The 16,931-nt window shown below is 33.8% G+C and overlaps 1 protein-coding gene across 1 annotated transcript in view; it reads right to left on the bottom strand.

Annotated features, from left to right (window-relative positions):
- Positions 1-16,931, bottom strand: part of CPS1 (carbamoyl-phosphate synthase 1) — a 163,887-nt gene that overhangs the window by 46,457 nt on the left and 100,499 nt on the right. The window contains exon 22 of the mRNA XM_081051403.1: positions 13,659-13,777. Within this exon, the coding sequence (XP_080907529.1) occupies positions 13,659-13,777 (119 nt within the window). The remainder of the gene's footprint in view (positions 1-13,658; positions 13,778-16,931) is intronic.

The raw sequence follows: 16,931 nt of genomic DNA, 5'->3' as shown, positions 1-16,931 counted from the left end.
CAAGGGAGAAATGTGATCAGCTGAATGGAGCCTATTGAACTAAAGCACACAGTTTTAAAATATGCATAATAAATAAATTACACTTCTGTTATTTAATATGAAATTGTGTGTACTAATATGTTTATCTTTACTTCTTTGAACATGAACATATTAAATCTATACGTCAGCATGGTATCCTTTACATATCCAAATTTTCTTTCTCCTACCAGTTTTCCTTACTTTCAAATTACAAGGACAAACTCTTCATATGTTACACTTATATCATTGTATAACAGAATCTAAAGAATAAAACAAAGAAACACCAAATAGCTATGATGCTGGCCTTTTCATGATCTTCAGTTTCACTCTACTTAGCAGCACAAAATGACAGTCTGAAATTTTAGAGGGGGAAAAAAAGCATCTTAAAAGCAGACAATCAGACTTCTACACACGCTGCCATAATCTTTTAATGGTTAGACAGCACAGTTCAGCATCTATAGGGGGAAGTCTCTTGAGTGTTCTCTGGTTTTATAAACAATACAAGCCTTTCTCCTCTCTCTCGTAGACTTCCAATTTAGATTCTGTTGTTGTTTAAAATTCTACCCTGTCATCTCCAAAACATCCTCCACTCACACTTAGTCTTCAATAATAAATGATAAAAGGAAATGGAATAAATTCCCCTTAATGAGGGAATTTTCACCTGGAATAGAGGAACTGGGGAAATCTATTAACCGACTGGAGGAATGCCTGCAGCATTGCAATTACCAGGGGAGCCAGCGTACTTCACAGTCCTCTCTTCCACTTGACTGGCTTTTATCTGATCCACCAACTCACAAGTAATACTAAACAAATTTCCCTCCAGATTGTTCAAGCTCTAATGTGAAAATGAGCACTCCACTTGGCCTGCAATTATGGGATGGGCTTGCAATTTTATTATTATCTTCTTTTTAAAAATGCCCCAAAAGGCAGCAGCTGAGACAAAACCCTAGGCCTGATGCTCAGTAATGATCCCTGCTTTAATGAGAAAAGAGAACTGAGTAAGACGTATGTTCTCTACCCTGAGACCCTCACCAGCCTCTCCCCTGAATTTCTCATGACTTCACTGATTATTTTTGGCATTTCGTAGGTTCAAGACCATGCTACAATCACAATAATGCAATCAGTGGAGAAGTTACTTGTCTTCTCATCTTTTCTTTCAAGGAGACAGGTGGTTACCACTTTCCTTAAGAGAAATGCAAAAGACGTTTTTCAAAAGCAGGAGTAGCATTTAGGAAAAGCAAAGGATAAAACCCAGACAGTTGGGTAAATTGTACTCTTTTAATTTCTGAGAGCACCATGCCTTGATTATGTAAAGCAATGAGGTCTTTGAAGGAATTAAAGAAAACCTCCATTTTTAGCTCTCATGCACACGAGAAACAATATCCAGATCCATGTTTTTGTGAAAGCACACCATCATGAAAATTATCTATTAGGATCTCAGTCCATTTAGCACTGTCATAATAATGCTGTAATATCACAAGTGTGGATTTTCAAAAGACAGCACACTTAAAACTATATTCTACCTTAAAGGTTATTAACAACAATAAAATCAACCTTATGAGAAATCAATACTGCAGATATTTTAAAGTACGCAATTTTTAATACCTGAATCCTATGTTCATTTTTTTACCAATCTTTAGTGAGCCCAATCACTCAGAAAGTAATTGTGATATTACTTTCAATCTGGTAAAGCCACATATGTATTATTGATTATAATGTCATAACTATATTCTATGAATACCAAGTAATAATAATAGAGAAAACAACCTAATATAGGTTAATTGTAATTTTGAGCTTTAATGAATCACAGTTTGTATCTCAGTGATTTTGAATTGAAAATGCTATGAGTTTCTCTTGTTCTGCCCTTGAATTTCTAACAATAAAAAACAAGTGGAAACCACCTGATCATAGTAGTAAATTATTTCTATTAGTGTATAAAAAAGTGTTCGGTTTCATTCCAAAAAGCACACTTCTACAAATCAACTAGTTTTCACATATCACTTGAACTAAAGGGCAAAGTCCATACTATGAAATATTGATTTGGTGATTTCTGATTAATAAATTCATTTTAAATCCATGTAATATATTCTTTCCCAAAAAGTAAAAGGATGTAGTCAGTAAGCAAAATCCTGGGTTTTGCCATGAATATAGGTTTTTTTGTATGTCTGAAATTTAAATCCAACAGATCTAAATAAATATTGTATGAGGACTTTGTAGAAAACTGAGGTTGAATGAGTATTCTTTGATGTTTTAAAATCTGTTTTTTCACAAATAAACTTACTTGTCCTACATTTCAAACCTCTCCATCATCTTTGTTTAAAGCAAATCATGTTTCCATAGTTTTCCAAATATCACATATATTGTCCCAAGCAACAAATGTATAACTTTCAATATGTAACCTTCTTTGATTTCTAGAAACTATTACTTACAATCTTATTAAAAATTAATTACACAACTGAATCCTATCTACTAAGTGCTGCATAGATTTTTTTTCTTGCTAAATGTAACATACGTATGAATAATTTTTGACCAAATGTTTTTAGATCTTGATTGAGAAACTATATGCCTTTTTTAGAAAGGGAAAAAAGTGAGAAGCCATTTCTAAGAGGATGTGGGAAAATTCTAGACTTAAATTATCGGTGGCATATCACCTTAGATCTATGTTAACTTGAGAATTACTACCTCTACCGAAATCAAAAATCTTTTTCGCTGAGTTGTTGTTTTTTCAGAAGAAGACATATAAATGCACATTAAAAACCTTATAGCAAAAATTCTCATGTACTTCATACTAATGACTTTATACTTAAGAAAAAATGGAGTAACTCATTCTTCAAGCTGCCTAAAGTACAGTCAATTAAATTAGTCATTGGCTAAAGAGAAGGGGGTTAGGGTATGAGGCAGTATGTGCAATATCAACATGGCCACTTTGACATTGATGTGATGGCCATTACATTATCATTATATTTACATAGACAAATAGTAGGTAAACACCACCAGCCACATCTAGAGGAAGGAAAAATGACCAATCAGATGAAATGATAAAAGTGTAAAAGGGGTCCTAAGTAGCTACTAAGTGCTTCATAAGTGCAAATACCAGAGGACAAGGAAGAAGGGAGGAGCAGGCACAAGAGAGGAGGGAGAGGAAGAGGAGGAGGAGACGCAGCAAGAGGAGGAGTTAAGCAGAACAAAAATGGCAAGTCACCTATCTGGCCCCAGCACCTCAGCTCCACTCAGTCTTTCTTCTCTTCGTCAGCATTCCTGTCTCCATACCTTGAGGCGGTGAGGGCCACCTCCTTTGAACTCCCTAAAAATCACACAAGAACTTCTGGAGAGAATGTGTCCCAGGCGTTTACTCTGCCATGTAGCCACCACCTTATCCTCCTTAGGATAGAGATCACACACCTCATCTCCACAGGCAGACTTGGAGGCTCTGCCCCCATAAAGGCATCTCAGGTATGAATACGTGAAAAAATTCCTGGAGTCAGTGAGTGATTACCTAGCTTCTGTAATTATAGCACAGGGAGCCTATGTTGCTTAAATTTAATTTTCATTGTATACTTCAGATGTTTGTTTCTGTGTTTTTGTTTTTGTTTTACTCACACCTGCATTAACATTTAAGATAAGGTATTTGTATTTTATTTAAAGAAAAAAATATATGTATATGTATATGTGTGTATGCATGTATACATACAGTCTTTAATATATATAAACACAGAAAATTTTAAAAATTCTTATCCTAGCTCCTTGTACCCTTGAAAAATCTGTTTACATCTTTTAAAGGTGACTCGCTGAGGCTTCCTCCCTGCCAGGCCCCCGTGTTTCCCCCACAAGAGTTCTAGAGAAGGGCACATCTCTTACAATGTTTCTGCTCTAACTGGGGTCAACAATTCAGGCAGGAAAACACACAGCTCACAACTTGACAGCTAAGGAGAAAGTGATCTCCAGCTGTCTGATTTAAAAGTCATATCTCTAAAAAGAAGCTTTTGAAAAGGGTTAGTGACTACAACCACAGGCAGAAGCCCTGGGCTACCTTTCTTGCTTTCCTTTGACATAAAGTATGACACACATCTCACTGTGACTCAGTTTCACCATTCACAAAAATAAAATAGTGATTATTTTCTATCTGTATTACAACAGAAGTGAACTTAAAGTCACCAGAAAAATGTAAATCTCTTTATGGTAAATACTATAACTATGTATGTATATTTTTTTGCCTTAACCTCCTTTGCTGGTTAATGAAATCAGAGCCTTTGCTATAACTGTAAATATTTATGAATACTTCTCAGAAAAACTCTAAATATTTCCAATTTTTAAAACCTGAATAATTTTTTAAATCAAAACTATACAACTGTTGCCTTGTTCTCAAAAGGCAATAGAGATTTCACATCCATATAAGTATTATAATGCTTACAATGCATATAATTCCTATCTGACAAGATAAAACAATTATATAAATTCCCTTTTATTATAGAAAAGTTTACTAAGAGCCTTCAGCTAATTAGTAGCCACTTAAAAAAAATGAAAACCTAGATGCTAATTTACAATATCTTTCAATACAGAATGACTTTACATCTTGGATTATACATTTCTCAATAACAATTTTGTGGGTCCCTTTGAGCAACCAGGAATTTTAAGGCATTTTCCTCCACTTCAACTTCCAGTCTTTGGCATGAAGAAATTCTGATTTTCACTTTCTACCAAGAATAGTTCTTCATTTATTTAATGTGCACAATATCATGGAAATATTATTGAGTGCTTACTCTATGGAAAGCCAATTTCCAAGAAAACGTGGTAAATAAAGAATTGGAAGCCGGTCATATCTGTTTCAGAACTGACACTATAGAATGGTAAACTCTATCCTGCATATACACAAATCAGCAAAAGCTCTTAAGAAAAGCTTATAATAAAAATATATTAAGACATGGTGTTTAGAATTTGTCCTGATGGGATTTACAATTTAATTGGACGATGCTACTACCATACATGAATAATGACAGAACAATTAAATGAAACTGTGTGGCTCCAAATGTACACATTGAGCAAATAGATAACATCCACCTTAATTTCTGTTCCTAGATTCATTTCTTTATAAAAAGATTCTCATTTTTGTGAAACATAGAAGAAATATAACAAAACAAGAGCAAACACAATTCGTCATGTCCTAAGTAGAATTCATCCATTTATCTATTCCTCTTTCTCATTGCATATTTGGTCCTTATAGTCTAGCTACTACTCCTACCTCTCTATAATCAAATTTGGTGCACTTGCTCAATTCTCTTCCTTTCTGTTCCCTTTAAATCACGCAATATTCTTGAAAGTGTCATCCTATTTTATTTGTTTTGATTTAAATTATCTCTTCCTTTGGCTCCCATGTCACTGGGATATATTGAAGGAAAAATACTGTCCTTGGATTCCGAAAGTCCTGAACTCAAATCCTGGCGCAAACATGTACTACCTCTGAAATCTTAAAAGTTTACTTAAACATTCTGAGCTACTGTTTCATGTATTAAATATGGGGTAGAAATGCATACCTTCTAGGATCTTTTAAATGGAGACTTATGTGACATAGCATACACAAAGGTCTTAGAGCTTTTGTTTTTTGCCTCCATTAAGTTTTCATGGCTTTGAGTTTTTGCCTTTTGTTGGTCCATTAACAACATCCTGTCTTATATATAGCTACATGTATATACTTCATCTGCAAAAATATATTACAAACCCATTGAAGGCACGTTAATAACTACCAATTACTCATTAACAAATGGCACTGGACTTAGTACCATGTCTAGCACATAGTAGGTACCCATTAAATGTTAATGGCTAAATAGATGAATGTATAGCATTTTGTCTAAAGAGAAATGTCATCAAATAAATAATAACCCATCATGCTGATATCAAAGCTTTTGACATAGGTACAATTTATTAATTCTTGACTATTAATATACACATACATACAAGTTATGAGTGTATGTTATTTTAAATCCACTTAAAATTTTTGGAACAATCGAACACATAAGAAGCAATACTAAGAAAATATATGAGTCATTACATGAACGATCTGAATATCACTCTAGAAACATTTTAAGTGCAACATTCATCTTGCCCATGCCAGAATCAAGTACTCTCTCACTTTCAAAATGCACAATTATTTGTTAAAACTATGAAAAAATGATTTAAATAATGCATGCAAAGAAGGTTCTCAGAACATTCAACATTTGATGTAAATTTTTTTTATATCTGATTCAACAAATTAGTTTAAAAAATAATGGAGGTCTATCATATCTATGACAGCACCTACAGTATCCTATCTTATCACATAAAGCATAAAATCAAATTTAAAATAGAATGTATTTTTGGCATGAGTTCACAGAATCATGGAAATTCCCGCAGCAATCCTCCTTTTTTATATAGAGAAAATAACTTTTATGTAGGCCTCAATTTTTAGTATTTTTGAAGAGGTTCATTAGATAAGTGGTTTAGGGTATGAAGACTACAACCATAGAATGATAATATGTAGTAACTGACAAAAGTGTTTTACTTTAGAGTTAATCACTTCACACACAATATATATTCATCTAGCTGCAAGGCTGCCTCATAAAATAAAAAAAGAGTATTTTTCTTCTTTACTCGAGTAAAACTGAGACTTAAAAATACAGTATGAGTTGGTATTGAGGTCAAAGGACATAACCTATTTTCTGCATATCAAATCAATGGGTTCCACTAAGTATCCAACCATCTCCATTCCTATTCTACATTCAAAATAATAAATGCTCATGTATTTAGTATATATTTGAATGTCCACAGACTAAAGTGAAGAAAACAATAACATATGCCACAAGCAAAGTATCATAAAAATTATAATATGCAGTATGTTATATATAGGAAATATATGTATTTCTTCCCCTACATTACTTTTACATTTAATACACTTTAAAACTAAAGTTCTTCATTGCTATTTTTTTTTCCTACCAGAAAGTATAAGTTATCATTGGAAAGAAACCCACTGACTCTTCTGTGTCTTATATCTAAGTTCAACAACTTTTAGGTGACATTTTTCCCCCTGAAAACTTCAATCAAATATAAGCATAAAACGTTCTTGTCTGCTTTTGTCATGCTTCATGAACAAGTTAAATAAAAAGTCAATAGAAACTAACATGTGTAGGAGACGACATTCAAAGGGAGTGTTCCAGCTAAGGTGACATCTGCATTATTACATCTGCCAGAAGTTTGTGACTGCAGGGAAATGGCCAACTTTACTGAGCTCAATTTAGCACTTGAATGACCAAGTGGAACTCACCAGGCTTGCCCTAAATTGTTTCCCTAAGCCATAAGTACACCTATGATTTTTCAGCACTAACCAATGGATGTAGTTTATCACATTGAACACAGTGCTAGTCCTATGAAAATTAGGCCCTTTGAAAGTACGCTTACTCTTTTTTACTACATTAAATCTAGCAGTAAGTGGCAGTGAAGGGGGAAGAGAATGTTATTATCAGAATTAAAATAGTGAAAAAGAAAGAAAGGAAGGAAGGAAAGAAGGAAGGAAGGAAGGAAGGAAGGAAGGAAGGAAGGAAGGAAGGAAGGAAGGAAGGAAGACTATAGAATATTGAAAAAAGCAATTGGGATAATTTGTACAATCATCCATAATAAATTAAGTTTATACTTAAAAATTAATAGATAAATTGATCCAAATCTTAGCCTACTATACTTATATGGGATGAACTGGATCACAATGGTCATATCCCCTACTTTTGAATATCTGAAATGGATGAAACTAAATTTTTAAAAAAATAGCTATCCACAATGTTGTTAACATAAGTAGCAGCACTGTTCAAAAACAAAACAAAAACAGAGAGCAAAATGGACCATTCCAAGAAAATTGTCCAAATGGAATGAAATGCAAAAGAATACGCAATCATCATAAATGATGGGAACCTTCCATTTGATAATTTAACATGGCACATCACAAGCAGAGTCTGGTTGTCTTATTTAAGCAAGAAACTTGAAGGAAGAATTCAAAAGTTAATTCAATTTAGTTTTATCCAGGAAAAGAACAAAATTATACAATTAAGCAGGTATAATAAAATCCTTGAGCTAGACATGTCAGTCAAAGATAGCTAAATACCCAGAAAAATCAAAAGAAGGAAATAAAAACATAAAAAAGAATCACAGGCAGAAGATAATCAGATGCTCAAGACTGGCAATTGGCATTCTCACCTTTTTTTTTCTTGCTCATTCACTTTTTTTTTAAGTATCTCGATTGCCTCTCAATCTAAAATCCTTAGTCCAACTTGATATAAATAAAAATATTTGGAGCGTAATGTCCTGAAATAGTTCCTGCTCATAAACAAGCCTTAATATAGTTGACTTCCTTTCTTACTTATAGCAAAAGGGGTTAAGTGAAAGATCCTTGTGCCTGTGCTTATCAATTAATTACTAATATAAGTGAAACTTTATAATATGTGCTGGTTCTGTGGTAATAAGACTATCATCCTTTTATTGTCTACTATTATTATACTGAAAGTGTCTGTTATATATAGTCTTACTTCCTCCAGATGTTATATATAATTCTCCTTTCCACACACCTAAACATATATGTATGTGTATATTCACATATACACATACATATGGATATACATATATAAGGATATACATTTATGTATATGTATACATATGTATTTATCTTTGTAGACATATATACACATACATATGTATATATATACACATACACACATGTATCATATAGGGATTAAATATCTTAGGCTCTGGAGTACTGCTCTCAATTCTGTTTGATCTCAGGTTTGATCTCAGTTCTGTTGTTTATTAGCATGTGATATCAAGGAAGTTGCTAAATATCTCAGTGCCTCAGTTTACTATCTATAAAATCAGGATAATTATTACCTTTCTTAGATTGTATTAAATAATGTGCTTAGAAATGTGCTTAATATGTAGTTGATAAATTTGGTGGTTATTATTTTACACTTGGAAGGCATTCAGAATTGTTTGATTGAGTCAAATTTAACTCTCTGTATTAACAGATAGAATTGTAAATTATTTTGTTACTTTAAGGAATCTGCTATATCAGGAGAACCTAGCTGATGAAGACATTTCACATATTTATTTCACATATTTATTTGATTTATGGTACTTTCAATTCTTCCTTCCAGGCCAGATTTATTTGCATGACCAAAGTTGAATCTGTCCATGTAGTAATGGAGCAAAGGACTATAGGTAAGATTTTTGTAGTTTTTGATAGAGAAAAATAAGCATATTTCCTTCTGGTAAGTATTGATAAAAATGCTATATATGGTGAGCCTTTATGTGTGAGTTGGTGTTGGTAGGGTAAGTAAATATGGAAAAAATAGGAATATTAAAGTTTGGCTAGCTAAGTAGTGAAGCCCAATGGATAAGGCTTATGCAAATGTACCTCCACTGAAAATTCTGACAGACTTAACTTTTCTTAACTTCTTGCAAAGTGATCTGGTAGCATGATGTTAATAGATCAAACATCGAAATCTCAATGTCTATACATAACAAGCATTGGAATCTCACATGATACATCTCACATCATACTGAGTAAATAAAAGCTTTCCAAATCCTAAAGAAATCTACTGTAAAATATATTATCACTCTAGGTCGATTAATACCACTATATCAGCTTATAAATTGGGGGAACTGCCTAGAACAGTCAACTTTCCTCGCATGCCCTTGGGCAGCAATAAATTGTTTAAGAGGAAAAGGAGAAAGTCAGTGAACTCAAGTGGGGAAGAAAAATTTTTTGTTGAAGCTGTCTGAATAATGGCTATCAACCTAACTTGGTTAGGAAGGATATTGCTCTGGGAGTCTCTAGGGGGTTGCCATTTCTATGCTCACGTATTGAAGATGGCAAACTGAGTTCTAATGGGTGCACATACTCAGAGCCAGGATGCTGTGTGGATTACTCTAACAGCCATCTAATTTGTCTCATCACCCTAAAGACGGCTGGGATTGCATTCATCATCCTCAGCCTGATACATGTTTATCTGCACCCTTCAAGAAAAGGGATTTCTTACAGTAATTTCCACTTTCTCAGAGACATGGAAAACTCATCAGGTATTTCTTTAATGCTGACCTTGTTACAATCATTCTTTTGTTTTCCCCACTTCAGTCTGTGAACATTGACATATAGACTAAATATGTGGGTATATTCTATTTGGGAGTCAAGTTCTACACTTCATTTCAGGTAAATACAAGTTTTAGACCACCTGTCAATTTGAGTGATAGTCTCATCTTCTGCGAGTGAATGTGTTTATTACATATTAGAAGAATTTTAGCATGATTAACAACTGTAGAGTGAGAATTTGTGTTTATTAGCCTAATGGAGTGCTATCGATCTTATCATAAGAATAGCATTTGCATCAATGAGTTATCATCGCTTCCTTTAAAACAGTAAGTCTGGTATTAACACAAGTAACCATTCATCATAAAGATTAAGAAATGATACATTGCAAAATATATAAGCAGATGCAAATTATGACTGAAAATGAGTCTTTAAATGCATCTATGTAAAACAACAAAATACGCTTCATTATAACAAATAGCATTTTCATTTTCGGGAGAAAGAAAGAAAACCTTCTTGGGCACTCAGCACATGTCAGATGTCCTTTACATTCATATCATTTAAGCTTCACAAACGATAAAGTAGTAGCAGGAAGAATATGAGGCTAGAGAAGCCAATCTATCTGATTGGGTTCACAGGCTGTGCTCCTTCCAGCGCACAAAGAAGGAACCAGGTAAAACTTAACGCACATCTAGCATTCTATACTTTATCCTCTCTTTAAGTTTTTCCTTATCTCCCAGTTGAGATTCTCATTGCCTATTTTCCCAGGAACCTATAAGAAAAGTGCAAAGGGACCTGGGTACATTGGCACCAGAGATATGTTGAGGCAAGAGAATGTTGGGGTCCTTCCAAATCACACCAAATAGACAGCTACCTCCTGGGCCTATACCTAAAGCCAACCTTTCCAACACTGAAGCAGTTGAGACCTTGAAACAAAGTGCACCACAAATAAATGCAAGTGAAAAAGAACAAGTGATCTTAACCTATATCCAAACTGGCAATACGTAATTCAGCCATATAATGCTAACTGTTAACAGAGAGATACCATTACCATTGGAGCTATATATGACTTGATGAGTAAGCCTCCCTGGATATTTAGAGACTGAGCAAATGCAGACATCATCAAAAAAGCAGAAGCTGCTAATGGTGAAGATAATCAAAATAGGGCAAGAAAGTTCAAGTCCTACACACACACCATCAGCTGCGATGTTCTTTCAACTTCAGATCCCTACGTGCCACAGAATGATTGACACAGGTAGCTTCAGTGGCCATCTATTTTTTTTTTGCTTTGCTTTTTTGTTTTTGTTTTGGTTTTCATTTCATTTTTTAATTAGTTTCAGGTCTACAAAAAAATGTAATAGTTAGACATTTATACCCCTCACAAAGTGATAGCCCCCTTGCCCCCATCTACTACCCCTCTGACATCGTATTCTGACAGCTATTCCAATTCCACTGACTCTATTCCCTATTCTGTACTCCACATCCTGTGACTATATATATATAAAATTATAGTCAACATTCATTATTATTCAGCTTCACCTTCAGGTGTACACTGCAATGGTCAGGCATCTACACCGTCCATGAAGTGGCCATCTATTTTTATTTTATTTATTGAACACCTCTAAATAACAATCATTATCCAATTGCCATGTGTGCATCTAGGACACTCCACAAAGAAATAAATCTCACAGTACAGTATCACTCAGAGAACAATAAATTCAGGGTTTAGGTTTACTAATGCAGTGAATCTTTTGAGTTCTTAAAAAAAGATATAATTTTAAGTATAATTTCTTAGACTCATATAAAAAGAGTTTAATGTAGATAATTATGAACAATAGGAAATATACTTACAAATATACTTCTGCAAGAAAATGACGACTGAAAATGTCAAATTATCGGCAAATAAATGCAACAGAATGTGGAAATCAGAAAGATCTAAGTGACCTGTAACAGTGACTTGTTCTAATCCTCCAAGGACGTTTATCACTATCAATATACAGTTATTTCTGCTTAGCTAGAATCTCAACCTGCCTTCTGGTTGTAACAAAAAAAAAAAACTATTCAATTAAAACATCGAATTTGTCCAAAAATCAGAATGTTTATCAAGTGGAAATTTAAATCACAATAACATCTGCTATTTTTCACCCCAGGTCTCTTCCATTGCTTCAACTAGCATACTGTATGTTTCTAGCACCCTCATGTGGTTTAATTGGAGCGGTTCCATAGACATTTAAAATCAGTTTTCTGAAACTGAAAACAGTAGAACAGACTATATAATTCAACATGGAAGTTCTGCGGGCATCATAAACCAAGAAAGGAAACCCAAAGTCAGCAAAATTGTAAGATGAATGTATAGGCTTGACTCTTAACTAACTTGCTATCTACTGTTCATTTTATGTGATCACTAGAAAGGATGACTTACAAGCAAGATTGGAAAATGCCAGTTTTTACAACCAAGCATTTGTTGTAGGCAATTGTTGAATATATGAAAAAGAACTGCATTTTTCTCAAAAACAAAAGCAAATGTTTTTAGTGCCCAGTTTGTATGCATCTTGTTTAGATAAACAAAACAACCCAAGTATATGTCACAGTCACTAAATAGTTAAGAAATCAAAGCTTTGAGACCTTCCACTGTCCTCAACCACATTTTTAATGATTAATTTTTCTACATTTTCTCAAAACACTTGAGAACAATTTATACAAACAAAAACTTTCCCCCTCTCTAAATATATGCCGAGGCTTATAGGTGAGACTTCTTTCCAATAGTACTGTATTTCAGAGCCCTCTTAAAGGAGAGAAGATAAGAGGATTATGCTTTGTCCCTTATATTGATAATAAATGCTCCTCTTATAAAAAATACATTTTTAAAACCTACCTGTGATTTCATAACCCAAGGTGCCCCAACAGTCTTTCCACAAAAAATTAGAAAGTAGATCTTAAACCACTGACATTATCAGAATAGTCTGAACATGAAATGAAATTTTTAAAATAATTGGCCATGAAGGAGATAAAAATGTAAATTAGTAAGAGGTAAAGAGTCCACCAACAGAAACTTGAATGTGGCTTATTTGTATGCTGAACTGGAAGTTCAAATGTTAAAAATATCAGTAGAATGCAAGAGAAATACATATGCTCATCAATATACAGCAATGTGTAGGTTGATATTGAAAAAGAGAAGTAGTCTGTAGAACTCAGAAAATGTATAGAAAACAGGAATATTACTTTATTGATTATTCTGTTTAAATCCAGGTAACGTTTGATAATTAAATAGCACATGAATTCATAAATGTGGACTGATTTTCAAAATTCAAAGACCTAATAAAAACATCACTATTTTTGACGGCAAGGGTGGGGGTAAAAGACAGTTCAAACAGTAATAGATAAGCATCTAAAGACTACCATTTCTTATGGCTACTGTGTTCCAACTTTGGCACCACTTACCTCGTTGAAACATAATTTTGGTTGAATGCTTAAGGGTAAGAGGAAGACTACTCAAGAATTGCATGGAAGATATCGGAGTTTAACCAGAGCCATACTGCCTTACCTGTTGAGCCCCTTCAGTGTTTTTTCCATGTTTAAAATGTCACGCATCTTATACAAAAACCACTTGTCAATGTATGTGAGCTTCATAACCTCTTCAAGGGACATGTTGTCTTCCAAGGCCTGCAAAAGGGAAAAAACGAAGATGCTTTTCTTTGGCAAACATTTTATAAACGTCTATTTGATTGAAAACATACAGCAGCCATTCCCCTCCATGTCATTCACAGAGCCTGAGGCTACAGACTGAAACATGGAACTGATATAATATCATTGATGTCGTTCCCAATGAACCTACAGATACTGTCAGCTATATCCATAATGGCAATACAGAGGAGGTGCCCATAGTTAATCAGAGCCGTGTGTGCTCAGAAAACCCCCCTAACAAGCTCGGCTTCCTGCTCTTTATAGGACCAGGTTACCAGTTATATCCTAAACTTGGGACCTCTTCGGAACTAAAAGGAATCTCTTGAAACTACACTTAAACCAAATAGGTAAGAAAATCTAGAATCGTTATAATGATCATTTAATTTGTATTTTGGATAATTACTCATTAGCAAATAGCATATTTGTATCACCTCATTCCACATTCACACAAACTGGTCAGTGAAAATATATGGATCAAATCTGGACTTAACGTTATTTCTCTAGAATACACAATCACAGAAGACTTCAAACAAAAACTATTTGCATCAGTTACTATGACTTTTGTGCTAAGATAGGCATTTTAGAAAATCCTAATATATTCCAAAACAATGTAATAACTTCAGTCTTTTTCTGAAGCTTACTTTAGCAATTTCTGAAAAGCAAAATTACAACTATGAGTCATTAGGCTGCATAGATAAGGAAACCGAAAGAAGAGGTAAACTTTCAAAACCAAAACATTCATCTTTAAAAGACTTCTACTCTTATTATTTATTTTATGTAATATAAATATATATATATATAATATAAAATATATACAATATAAAATAAATAATATATATGTTATATATATTCCTTATTATAAATTTAATCTATATTTTATATATACATATGTACATATATATACATATATACACATGTATATCAAATGAAAAACAATGATGAGATAATATTTCAAATCAGCATATTTTAGAATGGCACACTATATTTTTATATCCCATTAAAAAATATATAATTAGTAACTGTTGTTGTGTCAACATAGGGATCTTAATTTTTTCTAATTCTTACTTAGCTCTAGTATCAGAGAGATCATAATTATAGGTGTTGAGATATAGAATAGCTCATAATTTTTGGACTAGAATAAGACGATATCTAATGGGAATACTCAAAGGCATGTTCACTTCATAAGTCTGTTTATGTTTCTTTTGTTTAATTATCCCTATAGTTATAGCCTGGTCCTCAAATACTTAATATTCTGTCTTATTTTCCAAGTGATTAAAACACAATTAACTGTTGGCCATCAACACTATGAGGGGGACAGAACCTGAAATTAGCTCACTTTTGACAGACCAAAGGACATTTTCACACAATCACACCTAGTAATCGCCTTGCAATTGACAGAGGACCTAAAATCCTGTAACCATTTCACAGTGAGGAAAGACAAATATAGTCACATCTGCAATCTCAAACAGAAAACAAGATCCTGCCCATCTTGGGACTTCATCTTCAAACACTGCAGCCTCACCATGACACACGGCTGTAATGAAGTTCATGATGACTCCAAGCAAGTTTGAGGTGACTCTAATGTTCCCTAAATAAAAAATAATGCCCTGTTTTCTCCCCAAATCAAAAGAGGTGATGATCCAGTCATCCTGAAATAAGACTGCTGCAAAAAGAAGGCCTCAGAGCAAGTTGCCCTTTTCTAAGAATTATGAAAGCAAGCGAAGATTTACACACTCCCTTCAGTCTTTTTCGCCTTCAGCCCTCCACAGTTCTTACACTCTTTGTCAAAATCACCAAGCTCTTGGTTGCTGTGGAAATGAACAGTAATGATGACCTCTAACAAACAGAAATCAGTTCCTTCTCCTGGCACTCTGGCAGACAATAACTTATACCTCAGACCCTGTACCTCTTGCTTTTATATAGGGTACTCTGTGCAAGAAAGAATCTCCACACATTTTCCCTGAATTCACATCTTTTATAAGTCTGTTAGAAAAGAATGAGAGATTTGTTTGAGTTTTACAGCCTTGCTGAGAACTTGGAAATACTTCCCTTTTTCATCTGCCTCAAAATGGCAGAAGCATGATAACTAGACTTAAAGAAAAAATCTATTTAGCCCTTTGTCTGGAAAAAATATATCTGTATATAGCCATGCACATATGCATATGGATGTGGTAGGTTGCTTTTTAACAAAAGACTGAAACAGAAACAATAAAGAAGGTGAAATGGCTTTCTCTAGTAACCTTTCATTACTACTCTCTACCACCCTCACCACCACAGAAAAAAATGTTAATTCTCTATTACCTTGAAATTCAGTACTGAGAAATGTCTATCAACAGATACTAGCATATCCCAAAATTTCAACTGGAATTAAATATTCTGCATTTAGAAACCATAAAGGTGAGGAGTGTATACATTATATGTAATGAAGGAAATATTCTCTCCCTTTCTTCCTCTCTGCAGGACTCTGAATATACAGACACAAAAGTTGCAGTGGGTTCAGAATCACTAACAGCATTTTTCTATTGTGAGAAAGGCAAAATACAAAGATAGATTCCCCTTTTGAAGACAAAATTCATATTTTCACTCACTCATCCCACATATGCACACGCACATACAAAATGGGCAGTGGGGCTTTGTAGCTCCAGTGTGGTGTGACACTGTTGGAGGATTAATGCCTAATCTTCCTTAAATGTCAAAAAGCCATTCAGGGATTTCTGATCAGACAGATCCCAGCTGCCCAAGTCACCTTTTATAAAATCAGATAAGCTGAAACTTCAAAACTCTAAGCATAGTAAACATGAAAGGAGATTAATATGGCATTTAATTTGCATAAAAGGGAACTAGTGAGTGGAAGTGAAAAATGTGGGCTTTTTTGTTCTAAAAGTAAGACCAATAAAATAATTACAGAGAAAAGCCTATAATCATGGAAGTTCTTTGTAGTCTGTTGTTGCTTAAACACAGACAAAGAAGCAAATAAATAAAAGAGTATTCTAGAGTCTTAGATCACCCGTAATAAGTGATAATATTTTATGCATCCTCCTTTTTAAAATACAATTTTACACATTTTCAAGGAACAAATAATGAGAGTGATAGGAAGTGACAAACCAATATTACCAAATCTGCTTAAGAGTAT

This window comes from Rhinolophus hipposideros, assembly GCF_964194185.1.
Source record: "Rhinolophus hipposideros genome assembly, chromosome: 6".
NCBI classification, from domain to species: Eukaryota; Metazoa; Chordata; class Mammalia; order Chiroptera; family Rhinolophidae; genus Rhinolophus; species Rhinolophus hipposideros.
Note: the sequence above shows the minus strand (reverse complement) of the source record. Positions and strands in the feature narration are given on the sequence as shown.